General features: G+C 40.2%; 1 protein-coding gene and 1 long non-coding RNA gene across 2 annotated transcripts in view; both read right to left on the bottom strand.

Annotated features, from left to right (window-relative positions):
- Positions 1-14,018, bottom strand: part of LOC139155162 (uncharacterized) — a 160,742-nt gene that overhangs the window by 106,780 nt on the left and 39,944 nt on the right. The gene's annotated exons all lie outside the window — the stretch shown is intronic.
- LOC139155164 (vomeronasal type-2 receptor 26-like) overlaps positions 689-14,018 on the bottom strand; it is a 14,806-nt gene continuing 1,476 nt past the window's right edge. The window contains exons 2-5 of the mRNA XM_070730247.1: positions 12,466-13,260; positions 3,677-3,889; positions 2,968-3,094; positions 689-1,599 (exon numbers count right to left, since the gene is read on the bottom strand). Coding sequence (XP_070586348.1) covers positions 689-1,599; positions 2,968-3,094; positions 3,677-3,889; positions 12,466-13,260 — 2,046 coding nt within the window. The remainder of the gene's footprint in view (positions 1,600-2,967; positions 3,095-3,676; positions 3,890-12,465; positions 13,261-14,018) is intronic.

The following is a 14,018-nucleotide window of genomic DNA, read 5'->3' on the forward strand; positions in this document are numbered from 1 at the left end:
AGGCCACTCCCCTCCCCCCAGGAAAGAGGTGCAGGAAAGCAGCGTGTTTAAAAGGCGCGCTGCTTTCCTGGCTGGCACAGGGCTTTCCCGCCACTCCCCCCGAAAACACAATGGAGGATGACAGGCAGGGCGAAGCAGGGTGGAGCTACGTGATGCTCAAGCAGGCTGACTCTGCACTTTTCTTTTGGCGGAAGAGGGGGAGAGGGGGCGGATCAGGCGGGCGGGGGGCAGCGCCTTCTACTGCCGGCGCCTCCTTGCCCCGCCCCCGTTGCGGGCTGACGGGAATGGAGAGTGCGCGCCCGTGGAAAAGGCTGCGCGGGGGGGGGTATTTTGGGGTGCATGCGTGCTCACGCGCGCAGCTTATGGGGAACGGTGGTCCCAACCTCTTTTCCTACTCATTCACAAACACTTTTAGCTGCTATCAAGAGGAACAAGTGCCCACATTATTTTCTATACGATTTCACATTCAGTAGCTGTTGCTGAACAGCTGAATTCCTCTGAATTTTGCAAAGATCTCTCTAGCAAGATTTATTGAAAGGGGATGGAGCTGCAAGAATCCCTATCATTGAACAATTTCCCACTTTGAAACATATAGATATGGTTTTCTTGGACTCCTGCATACTATCTAAATGGAAATCAAATAAAAGTCACATCAATAATTTTCCCAATATCACAATGGTGTTATATATCATGTTTTTACATTTGTTCTGGCTGTGAGATGCTCCTTTGTGTTCAGGTCTGGCCTCAGAAGGATAATGTAGCACTTGGGGATGAAGATGCAACCTAACAGACCAGAACTGGAGGTCAGGATGGAAAAGATCTGAACAACCACCATGTATTTCCCTTTGGTGCTCAGATAGGTGGGCACAAAAGTCACCCAGACACTGCAGAAGACCAGCATGCTGAAGGTGATCAGCTTGGCTTCGTTGAAGGCCCCAGGCAGATTCCTGGCCAGGAAAGCCACTGTGAAGCAGATGGCAGCCAGGAAGCCCATGTAGCTGAGGGTGACGTAGAACATGACAACAGCCCCTTCGTTGCATTGCAGGATGATCTCTCCATGCTGGGAGTGGAGGTCAGAGTCAGGGAACGGGGGAGAAACTGCCAACCAGATGGAGCAGATGACAATTTGGACAGCAGAAGAAGAAAGGATGATGGAGTTGGCCAAACTCTTCCCCAACAATCTCTTCATTTGGTTTCCTGGTTTTGTTGCCAGGAAAGCCAGCACCACCATAATGGTTTTGGCCAAGAGTGAAGAAACGGCAACTGAGAAGATGATGCTGAAAACTGTTTGTCGGAGAAGGCAGGTGGCTTTCCTTGGTTGACCAATGAAGAGAGAAGAAGACAAGAAGCAAAGCAGGAGGGAGACCAGGAGGATGTAGGAGAGGTCCCGGTTGTTGGCTTTGACAATGGGGGTTTCTCGGTATTTTATGAAGATGATTAAAACAAGGTCTGTGATTAAAAACAACAGTAGGGCAAAAGAGACCAGGATTATGCCCAGAAAGTCTTCATAAGACAGGAAGGTTATAACTTTGGGGATACATTGGATTCTGTGCTCATTAGGATATTTATCATCTGGACACTTGGTGCATTTTTCAGTGTCTGAAAATTAAAAAGCAATATTTCTTTTATATATTTTTTACATTAGAAGAAATATCTTTTTTGGACAACACCTAATTCCAGGAACATTTTCCAAGACATATTTTTAAGCAATTCCATTCAAAAGAGCTTAGAAGGATATTTTAAAAAATGTAGCTAGGTATATAAAGTTGAGGGAAGTCATCGAATGTTAATTATTTTCTGTGTAGTGTGTAGAGTCTTCATAGATTAGAGGTTAATAATGAATCATATCATCTTTTAGGCAATCATCCTGAATCCTGCCTCCTGGCAGTTAATATAAGGGACTTGGAGGATGACTAGAGTAGATCTGGAAGCAATATGCAATTAAGGAAAAACTTCCTAACAGTGAGAACAATTAACCAGTGGAACAGCTGCCCTCCAGAAGTTTTGTGTTCTTCAATATTGGAGGTTTTTAAGAAGATATTGGACAGTCACCTGTCTGAAATTATATAGATCCATGATGGCAAACTACGGCACGGGTGTCAGAGGTGGCACGCAGAGCCCTCACTCTGGGAATCTGTGCCATTGCCAGCTGATCTTCTGATTTCCAGTGCAGGCAGTGGAGCACTGAGAAATGGCCTGAAAGCAGCCTGGAAAATGGTCCAGAAAACAGCCAGAAGAAAGACAATTTTTACACCATTTTTTGGACCAAAAATGACCTGAAAACCAGCCAGAAACAGCCCGAAAATGGCCCGAAAAATGGCCAAAACAGGCATGTTCACGTTGAACAGCTAGTCTTTGAGTTTCCAATGCTCCAGCATGTGTATCTGCATGTTCTGGTTTGGGCACTCGGTGCCAAAAATGTTCACCATCACTGATATAGGTTCTCCTATTTGAGCAGGACTAGAAGACCTCCAAGGTCCCTTTCAGCTCTATTTTCATTGATCGATGGATCGATATGACGGGCAGAATATTTGTGTAAGGAGTTCACCCCAAAACTATCCACAACACCACATGATGGACCTTCTCAGTGATCCTCAAGGGGAGGCCAATATACAGAGAATTGCCAGGTCTTTCAGAAGGTGGACCTGAAAGAATTCATCAAGTTTCAAAGATCTCAGATGGTCCTAGAAAGGGAAACTTAGCACTTCTCCAAACTCAAAAGCAGAAGAGATATTTCCTCTGCTGTTAGTAAAGCTTGACCAGTCTTCTACCCCCTCCTCCCATCTCTTCCCAGCCCTCCTTCAAAGTCTTTTTGATTTACTTCCTTTTAGATAAGAAATTGTGTAGGTTACAAATAAAGAAAAAAAACATGTTTGCTCCAATCTGCCTTTTAACTTGCACTTTCACAAAAATGTTCTGGATGGATCCAGTTCCACCCAGCCTCTCATTTTCCTCAGGGTCACCCACCTTCCTGAGTGGAGAAGGTCCCCTCCGGACAAGGAATGCAGTCATAGCAGCAAACTGGCTCTCCTTCTCGAGCCCTCTTGACAAATCCAGGATGACAACTTTCCGCACATTTGGACTCAGGCAGGGACTGAGCAGAAAAAGGAGAATGTGTTAGGAAATACGTTAGGACTCTCCATCCATAGAAAATGTAGGTACAAATAGAAGGAGACAATTAGCCTCTGGTCTTCACTGAAGTAAATATGAAATCTCTGACTTCTTCTAAACAGATGCAGGAGGTATAACAATGGGCAGATTCTTCATTTAATTCCTCCCTTTTGCTTTTGGAATTGAACATTACAATAAAGTAATTTTCTATTTAATTAAGTCTGATGGGATGGAATTGCAGAAAAAAGATTTAAGTATGAGGATATATTCATATTAAAGGTGAGAATAAAGTTTACAGTAAAAGGTTTAGGAAACTTTTATTTCATTCAGTATTTTTTTAATGTAGAATAAAACTATGATGAAGAAGAAACCTCTGACCAGTAAGACCTCGAAAGTTTTCCATAAAACATGGCAAAAATTCTCCATTTAGTTGCTGTCTAGAACTTCCATTAAATGACACAACTGGCATGGAAGGCCAACCACCCTGGAGACTCTAGGCTTTCCCCACTTGAAATGGGACCTCAGGCTTTGAAAAACAGAGAAAAGACAGCAAGATTTCTCTCACCTTATTGAGCAACTTTAGCAGTGAAAGAGCATCTGGGTCGATATAAAGTCTCTGTCTTATAAAATACGCCAGAGCCTCTTCCTTGCCATCCCCCTTGGGGAGAACCAAGTAGCTGTCAATGAACAGATCTGCTTTTATCTCTCCATTTTGGTCCAAGTACAGTTTCAAGTGTGAAATATTCCAAAATTCATTCTTCTCCAGAAAGGGATGAAACTAGAATGGAAACATCCAGGAATTTGAAATACAGAAAACATTGTTTCTTATCCCACATTCAGTCTTTCTTCTATAATTGTCTAATCTCCAAATATGGTTAAATAAAACTGCCATTATCTTCCAAAGTGAATGAAAAGGTTTGTCACTCATATACTGACAAAATACTGTATAGAGAAAATATAATTGACACAATTGGTCAATGATAGAGAACATTCTAGAGCAGATGAGAAATAAAATGAACAGAGAGGAAAAAATCATAAACTGTTTAGAAACCACAGGTAGATTCCCAGAAAGCCTGGGGGTTTATCAAGAAGAAAGGTGTCAGGCTAATTTTCTCCCTGGTCATCCTAATGGAAAACAGCTCCAGATGTCCTAATTCTACTTGATGGTAATGCGACATTAACCCAATGTTGCAAATCTGAAAGAACAAATCTCCCACCAACTCTTTTCTCAGCCTGAAAAGTTATCCAGGATCCTTTCTGATTTTCTTTCTCTCCCATTATGCAGCTGCAGGATTCTCCCCTCTGATCTGATCCTTCCCTAGGCAGCCTCTCTTCTCCTCATCCCTAAAGTCATTCTCAGATACCATTACACTTCCTAAATACCATATTTTTGGAGTATAAGATGCACTTCCTCTCCCCCAAAAAAGTGGGTGGGAATGTTGGTGCATCTTTTACAATGAATACAGTCATTTTTGGCCTCCCTAAGGCCACCTCCATGTGAAAACTGGTGAGTAGATGATTTGGGAGGTCTGCAAAGTGATCCTGGGGGCTAAGGGAAGGCAAAACCTTTTTTTCTTATTTACCTCTTTGCAATCTTGGTGTGTCTTAAGCACAGGTTATCACTAGAAGTTCTAAAGATGTTGGATAACCATTTATCTGAAATGGTGTAGGGTTTCTTGCCTAGGTAGGGGGTTGGACTAGAAGACCTCCAACGTCCTTTCCAACTCTGTTATTCGATGTTCTAATACAGGGATTCTCAAACTAAGGTTCGTGGACTGGATATGGCCCACCAATGCAAAGTATCCCATGCACGGAGTTGTGGAATTAAGCCCGTGCTTTGCCCCACCCCTCACCAATGGCCTTACCTTCTCAGGAACATCTACTCCAGTGGTGCTTCTGTCACTAGTTGAGCTGCCCTTCTGATGACACAGCTGCTGCTGGTGAGTGAGTAGGGGAGGGGCTGCTTTGAAAAGTAGCCCTTTAAAAGTGGGTGGGTGGGTGGGCGACATGTCTCCATTTCTCATAGCTTTTTCAAATTGAGCTGAAGTTGGCTAACACTCATTCAAGTGCAACCACAGTGTAAGGCCTGAAGGAGAATTCACCCACTGCTTTGGTTCTTGCCATATATAAAGTACATCCACCCAATGGGTTGCTGGAAAATTTTGTTAGCTTTCCTATGTGTAGATACATAGGCATAAGTCTGGCAAGAAGGAAATCAATTTGAATTCTCCTTCTGGTTTAAAATCCCAAATGACTAAATGAAGGAGGCTGTTAGAAGATGAAAATGGAATGATAAAATACAACATAGATGAGAAAGCAAAAATAGTACAAGAATTTTATAAAGAACTATATAAGAAAGAGGACATTAATGAAGAAGATATTTTTAATTAGTTAGAACTTTTAAAACTACCACAATTGACGGAAGAACAACAGGAAAGCTTGGATAGTCCAATAACAATCGAGGAACTACAAAGAACTATTAAAAAGCAAAAAAACAATAAAGCAACTGGGCCTGATGCCCTACGGGCAGAATGGTATAAAATAGATAGTGAAGTAATAACAAATAACATGTTAGAAATTTTTAATGAAAGTAGAATGGATGGCAAAATTCCTAAATCATGGTCAGAATCTTTAATAACCTTAATCCATAAATCAGAAACTACTAAGGAAAAGATAAAGAATTATAGACCTATATCATTATTAAACGTAGATTATAAAATATTTACTTCTATTTATGCAGACAGACTTAAAAAGGTTTTGAATGAGAAAATACATCAAGATCAAAGCGGGTTCTTACCAGGTAGACAAATTAAAAATAATCTTAGAATGATTATTAATACATTAGAATATTATGAACAACATTTTGGAAAGCCAGTATCGTTAATGTTCCTCGATGCCAAAAAAGCTTTTGACAATGTAAATTGGATTTTTATAAAAATGCAATTAAACAAAATGAGATTTGGTACAAAATTTGTAAATTTGATTGACGCAATATATTCAAAACAATCGACAAAAATCATATTAAATAATGAGCAACTAGAAACATTTGAAATATTCAAAGGAGTTCGACAAGGCTGTCCGATTTCGCCTTTATAGTTTATTTTATCTTTGGAAGTTTTATTGATAAAAATAAGAGCAGATCCAAAAATAAATGGTTTGACCATTGGGAAGGAAATATATAAAGTTCAAGCATTTGCAGATGACTTGACTTTTATTACAGATGATCTGATAACAGCAGTCCCAAAGTTGATACAGACAATAGAACAGTATGGAAAAGCCGCAGGGTTAAAAATAAATAAGAGTAAAACACAATTTATAGTTAAAAACATGACAGAATTTCAAGAAAGAAAACTTGAAAACGTTACAAGTATGAAGATAGTCAAGAAAGTTAAGTACTTGGGAATATGGATAACATCAAAAACCATATCTTTAAAAAATGATAATTATATGAAATTAATTGAAGAAATTAAAAAAGACTTAGAAATATGGAACAATTTAAAAATGTCTTTTATGGGGAGAATTGCCACTATTAAGTTGAATATTTTACCTAAGATTTTATTTTTGTTTCAGGTGATACCAATAAATCCAGGGGGGAAATTTTAAAAAAATTTAATGATAGTTAGAAAATTTCTATGGCAAGGGAAAAAAGCAAGAATAAAGATAAATATTTTAGAAGATATTAAGGATTGAGGAGGATTTGCTTTACCAAATTGGAAGTTATATTATCAGGCGGCCGCCCTAACATGGATTAGAGATTGGATAGCATTAGAAGATAAAACATTAAAATTGGAAGGCCATGACCTTATGCTTGGTTGGAATGCCTTCATATGGTATGATAAGGATAAAATACATACATATTTTAAAAGACATACAATACGAAAGTATTTCTTGGAAGTTTGGAAAGATGTAAAAAAAAATCATTTTTTAACTATCCCTGATTGGATTTCCCCATTAGAAGCAATAACTCATCCCAATTCGATACAGGAAATGAAAATAATAAGATACAAAGAATTATTAGACGATGAAATGAAATTAAAATCAAGAAATAAATTACAGGAAGAAGGGATTAAAATTGATTGGTGGCAATATATCCAGATCCAGTCTAGATTCGAAAGAGACAGTAAGGTATACGTCTTTAATAAGAGTAAAAAAGAAATTAGGTAACTTATTAATCACAAACCAGACTAAATTAATAGGGAAAGCATATAAATATATGATTGGACATAAAAATATAAACTTGACCTTAAAGGACAATATGATAAGCTGGTGTAAAAACATAGGTAGAGAAATTGATATAGATACATGGGAAATGTCTGGATCTCAAATTGGAAAATGACAAAGTCAGTTTCGTTAAAAGAAAATCAAATTAAGATGTTCTATAGGTGGCATCTCCCACCGAGTAGAATAGCAAAAATGTTCCCTAAGATGTCTCCATTATGTTGGAAATGTAAGAAAGAAATAGGTTCCTATTATCATCAATGGGGGATGTGTAATAAAGTCAAGCTTTATTGGAAAATGATAGAAAGAATAATAAAAGAAATAGTAATGCAAGAGATGGAGAAAAAACCCTGGAATTTTACTTATTGGGTATAACCAAACAGAAATATAAAAAAGAAATTCTACATTTAGTCATTCATATTTTGACAGCAGCCAGGATAGCATATGCGCAAAATTGGAAAGGGGAAAATATTCCCAAAGAGGAAGAGGTTATTAAGAAAATATTAGATTGCGCTGAAATGGATATGATGACAAGATGGTTAAAAGACCAAGAGGAATCAGAATTTTATGTGATTTGGAATAAAGTATATATATGGATAGATAAGAAGAAGTAAAAGTAAAACTTATGTGAGAAACGTAGAAGTACGGTTATGACTTAAATTTTGTGTTCTACTTAGTTTATATATGAAGGGATTTTTTTATACAAGGTTAAACAAAATTTCTTCTTTTCATTTAAAATGATAAGTTGATCTAAAGTATTAATAAGGTATTCTTTTTTCTGTATGGAAATTTGACTTCTAGTATAAGTGGGGAAATTGCAACCCCAATTTTATGTTAAATGTATGTTTGTCAGTTTTGTCTTTTTTATGAAAAATTAATAAAGTTTATTATAAGAAAAAAAGAAAGCTGAGCCGGGCACAACACACCCACATACATGCACACACCCGCTTCCTCCTTCTCTTTGAGTTGCCAGCTCCCGTTTTCTGAATGGAGATTGAATGGGAGTCCGGGGTGTCAGGCAAGTTCTCCATGGAGAGAGAAGAGGGAGGGTGAAAGAGGGAAAAGACAGAGAGATAAGTGGGGAGAAAGAAAGAAAAGGGAAAGAGTAAGGAAAAAGAGGGAGGGAAAGAGAAGTGGAGAGGAAGGAAGGAGAGAGGTAAGGAAAGAAGGGGGAGAAAGAGTGGGAGAGAGAAAGGGAGGGAGGGAGGAATAGAGAGAGCAAGAGAGATAGTGAGAAAGAGAAAGAAAGGGAAAGAGAGAGAAAGAAAGCAAGAGAGAGAGAGAAAGAGAGAGAGAAAGAAAGCTAGAGAGAGAAAAGGAAGGAGGGAGGTGTTGTGTTTGGGCTTGGGCCAGCCATTGCTCCCACAGATGGGAGAGATGCGGCACAAAGTGAGTGCGAAAGCATGGCTGACAGCCAGGAAAACGTGGCAGACAGCCATGAGGATGAGGCCACTGGTTCAGAGGAGTTGGCAGACAGCATGCAGGACCCAGCAGACAGCCCAGGGGATTTGGCATGCAGTCACTCAGACAGTCTATCTTCCTTGGATTCCTCTGCAGACCAATTCATAGACATGCGTAGCCGAAGAGCTATGCAAAGGAGGGCTCAATTAAAGGACTATTATCAGAGTAGCACCTGGGCTGGGTGTGGTTCTTATACTGAGGGCTGGGTGTGGTTCCCTTAATGAGGGCTAAAGGTATAAAAGGGAACAGAGGCACAAGGCAAACTGTGGCTGTTTATCTGTGTTACTTTGTGGTTCCTGCTCTGAAGTTTCTGTTCCATGCCTTTGGATTTCAACCCAGCCGTTTCAGGCACGTGGGAGGTGAAACCTCTGGGACTTGCTGTTTGCTCCAAATATTCAAAGGACTCCTGAAACGTTTCTGCTTCATGCAGGTTGTCTTTGTTTGTTTTTTCCTGTGCTTTGTATTTGGCTGAATTACGCCTTGCACTATCATTATTTCCTGACACTAAGGACTGTTTTGGTTAACCCTTTTTTGTTTGTTTAATACAAGTTTGCTGATTAGAAGAGCACATGTGTGTTTGATTTCTTTTCCTTGGACTGTTACGAATTGCCTGAGCCCAGTCAGGCAGAACAGGATGGAGGGAAGGAAGGAAGGAGAAATGGAGGGAAAAGGAAGGAAAGAAGGAAGGGAGAAGAAATGGAGGTAACAAGGAAGGAAGGACGAATGAAATGAATGGAGGGGCGGAGGAAGGAAGGCCTTTTTTGGGGGGTCTTTTTTCTCTCAACATACATTCAAACAATACAGTGTACCATCTAATTTTCCATGAATAAAACGTGGTATTTTGTTAGTAACTAATATCAATCATCAAAAAAGTGGCAAATGTTTTTTTTCTAAAGTTGTCATCCAGGTACATACTTTTCTTTTAATTAAATTCCCTCCTTAATGTTCCTTCAAAAAGTACAACACCAATTATATTTTTAACGTATTAACCATAATGACAAAGTGCTTCCTTCTTTCTTTATACATTTTTCTATAAACCAAGAAAACCTTGTATAGCCAATCAGATGTTAACAAAAGAAAATTAAAAACAAAACATAAACTTTTGTGAATTTCAGACTTCCCTCCCCCTCTAAATAGTACGCTCCCATTTTGTTTTTTTTCTTTAAAATAAGAATGTGCAGTGTGCATAGGGATTTGTTCATAGTCCGGCCCTCCAACAGTCCGAGGGACTGTGAACAGGCCCCCTGTGTAAAAAGTTTGGGGACCCCCGGGCTAGATGGTCTCAGGGGTCTCCTCCAAATTTATAAAGGTCAAATTCCACAATGCTAATCACAAACCTATATAGCATTTTTAAATTAACAGTGTTTAATATCGAAATGCCATGGTATCTAGTCTTTGGAACAGGGGTGGGTTCCTACCGGTCCAGTCCAGTCCAGGCACAACGGTAGCCTCATACTGGCCTCGTACTGGTCCCCAGGGGCTGCCATTTCCCCCCAAATGTTTTTGAATGTCTTTTTGATTTTGGGATGTCTTTATTTTTTTTTCTTCTGTGCATACAAAGAAGCCAGGTTTTCAGCACTGCACATGTGTCACCACTTTGTTTTTGGTGGCTTTAAAAAAAATAAATTTAAATGTTTTTCCTTCTGTTTTTCAGCCCACTCATGATGGTCACTGGCCTGGTACCAGTCCTTGGGGGCTGGCATTTTTTTCCCAATTTTTTTTTTTTTGGATATTTTTTGATTTTGGGGGATTTCTTTAATTTTTTTCTTTTTCTTTGCAGAAGGAGGGAAAGAAAGAAAGAGGAGGGAGAGAAAGATAAAGAAAGAAAGGAAGGAAGAAAGGAAGGAAAGGAAAGAAAGAAAGAAAGAAAGAAAGAAAAAAGAAAGAAAGAAAGGGGGAGGGAGGGAGTGGAGGGCGGAAGGACTGAGGAGGAAGATTGGGTGGGTGGCAGTGAGGGAGGGAAAAAAGAAAGAGGGGGGAGTGAAAGAGAAGGGAAGGAAGGAACGGAGGGAGAGAAAGAGAGAGAGGGAGAGAGGGGGGAAGGAGGCAGGGAAGGAGGAAGGAAGGAAGGAAGGAGAAGTTGAGTGGGTGGGTGGAAGGAATGGAGAGAAAGAAAGAGAGGGGAGAGAAAGAGAAAGAAAGAAAGAAAGAAGGGAGGGAGGGAGGGAGGAAGTAAGGAAGGAAAGAGTGAGAAGGAAGATTGAGTGGGAGGGAGGGAGGAAAAGAAAGAAAAAAGAGAGGAGAGAGGGAGGGAGGAAGAACCGAGGAGGTTTGGGTGGTTGGGTTGGTGGGAAAGAAGGAGGGAAAGAAAGAAAGAGGGGGAGAGAAAGATAAAGAAATAAAGAAATAAAGAAAGGGGAGGGGGAGGGAGGGAGTGGAGGGCAGAAGTACTGAGGAGGAAGTTTGGGTGGGTGGCAGTGGGGAAGGGAAAGAAAGAAAGAAAGACTGGGGAGAAAAAGAGGAAGGAAGGAAAAGAGAAAGAGAAAGAGAGATGGAGGGAGGGAGGGAGGGAAGGAGGAAGGAGAAGTTGACTCTGTGTGTGGAAGGAATGGAGCAAAAGAAAGAAAGAAAGAGGGGGAGAAAAAGATAAAGAAAGAAAGAAAGAGAGAGAGAGAGAGAGAGAAAAAGAAAGAAAGAAAGAAAGGGGAGGGAGGGAGGGAGGGAGTGGGGGGGAAGGAGGGAGGAAGGAGAAGGTGAGTTGGTGGGTGGAAGGAATGGAGAGAAAGAAAGAGAAAGAAAGAAGGGAAGAAAGAAAGAAGGGAAGAAAGAAAGAAAGAAAGAAAGGGGAGTGAGGAAGGACTGAGGAGGAAGTTTGGGTGGGTGGGAGTAAGGGAGGGAAAGAAAGAAAGGGTGGAGAGAAAGAGAAGAAAGAAAAAAAGGAGGGAGAAAGAAAGAAAGAAAAGTAATGAATGAAAGAAAGAAAGAGAGAGACAGAAGTGAGGGAGGGTTGGACGAAAGAAGGAAGGAAAAGGGGAAGAAGTTGGATGGGAGGGAGGGAAAGTAAGAGAGGGAAAGAGAAAGAGAAAGAAAGGAGGGAGGGAGGAATAAATGAATGAATGAATGAATGAATAAAGGAAGGAAGGAAGGAAGGAAGGAAGGGGAAAGTTGGGTGGGTAGTTGGGAGTGAGGGAAAGAAAGAAAGAAAGAAAAAAGAAAGAAAGAAAAAAGAAAAAGAAAGATTGAGAGAAAGGATGGAAGGAAGGAAGGAAGGATGGAGGAAGTTGGATGGGTGGGTGGGAGGCAGGAAAAGTAAGAAAGAGGGAAAGAGGAAGGAAGGAAGGAGGGAGGGAGGGAGGAAGGAAGGAGAAAGAAAGAAAAAGAAAGAAAGAGAAAAATCCTATTATTTTTAATTGTTCCATGACCTGACCACCAAGCATCACCTGCTGAATCCCATGACCCTGAAGCCACCCCCCACCTGGTCACATGGCTAGTAAGCCACTCCCACCCAATCACATGACCATCAAGCCACAGCCACAAAATAAGCCACACCCACAGAGTGGTAGTAAAATACTTGGGACACACATACACGCACACGCACATACACACACTGCTTTGGAACCATTATTCCCTGAGTAATTAAATTGGGCAGATCTGTTGAGGTGGTTCCCCTCTTTCTCCTCGGGGTTCCACCTCCAAAGGATCTGAGGTTCATGGATCCCTATCGGGACCCCCTACCTGCCACGGCTGCAGCCTTGGAGACCCCGACCTCTTTTCTCCCACCTTCCTTCTCCATCTCGATCTGGGGGAATAGGCGGCATTCAAGACATGGGCCAGAGTCTTCATGAGGCTGTAAATGTCATAGTGATTTCTGATCCTTATACTGTTCCTTTTCTCCTGGGTATCCAGTGGGGCTTTCTGGGTGCATCTTCTGCGGCCTTTGACAGAAAAGACGTTCTTTGAAAGAGAACAGAGAATATAACGATCTTGAAAGTTTCCTTCCAGAAAGACAAGGGGTTCAAAGGCTTCATCTTTTGGCCTTCTATTGGGCATATAACCAAAGTTCACAATACTGTGGATGTATTTGAGAAGTCTGTGCTTCTTTATTGGATACCATGCAAAAGTTGTGAGGATCCAGACTTTCTCTTCAATGAGTCCCGGCAAACGCAGAAATGTTAAATGGAAAGGAAGAATTCTGTCCCAAAGGGGATCACCTTCCATGAAGAGAACATAGACATTGACTTGTCTCCACTTAGAGAGGGCATCCCTGAGATAGGCTGTATATCCTGTTGTTGAGAATTGTTGTGATATAACCACACAAATTCCATTCCTGACAAGCACAGGACAAAAAGTCCTCATGAAATTCTCTCCCTTCTCTGTGTCTGAAGCAAAGAGGCCAATCAAGGTCCATCTGAAATACAGGAGCAGTTGGACAATGGCTGGGTACTGGATCCCTTCTTTCTGTTTCGTCTGGTGGAAAAAGGGGAATTTGCTTTTATCACTCAGAGCCTCTGAAACAACGTCATTTTTTATCTGAAAAAGCAATGAAAATGCTGTGTTATATTTGGGGTCAAATCAAATTCAAAATATTAGATTTTATTAAATCCAACCTGCTTCTCGTGAATGTATTAGAAGAATTTGTAGTTAGACATTGTTTGAAATATTAAAGACAGAATATTAGCAAGATTGTATAATAAAAATGAAAAAGAATAAATTTTAAAAACTATAAACATTGTGAATAATATTACTGTACCACCTTTACAATTTACCACAATTAGATTAACATATTGAAATGCTGACTGAACTATTATATTCCAATAAGGGGCCTATTATTTATTATTTATTTATTTATTATTTGGATTTGTATGCCGCCCCTCTCCGAAGACTTATAATTTTTGAGGATTGGGGCATCTCTTTCTGTTTCTGTATCCCAGATTTTTTCTGGAGGACTTTTTTTATCTTCTTCTGCAGTTATACAAGAAACAGGGAGACCTCAGTTCCTAAAACGATTTGTCAGTTGTATAATCCAAGATTTCTCTTTAATTGAACTTTTGTCTCTTTTCTGAGCCTGTCAGTTTTCGTAGATTAGAATTTATGCCGATACACATATTTTCTGAATTTAGACATAGCAGAAATTGTATAAATTCCCAATGCAACTGTGAGGGTAGCAGCTGGAGTCCTTTTACTCACCCTAAGACCTCAGAGGCCGTGATGGGGTTGGTTCTGCTAGAGATTTCTCTCTGAGGGTTTAGGACTTTTTGCCTCTGCCAGTTGGTCAAAGCTCTTTCTTC

Source organism: Erythrolamprus reginae (assembly GCF_031021105.1).
Source record: "Erythrolamprus reginae isolate rEryReg1 chromosome 13 unlocalized genomic scaffold, rEryReg1.hap1 SUPER_13_unloc_2, whole genome shotgun sequence".
Classification (NCBI taxonomy): Eukaryota; Metazoa; Chordata; class Lepidosauria; order Squamata; family Dipsadidae; genus Erythrolamprus; species Erythrolamprus reginae.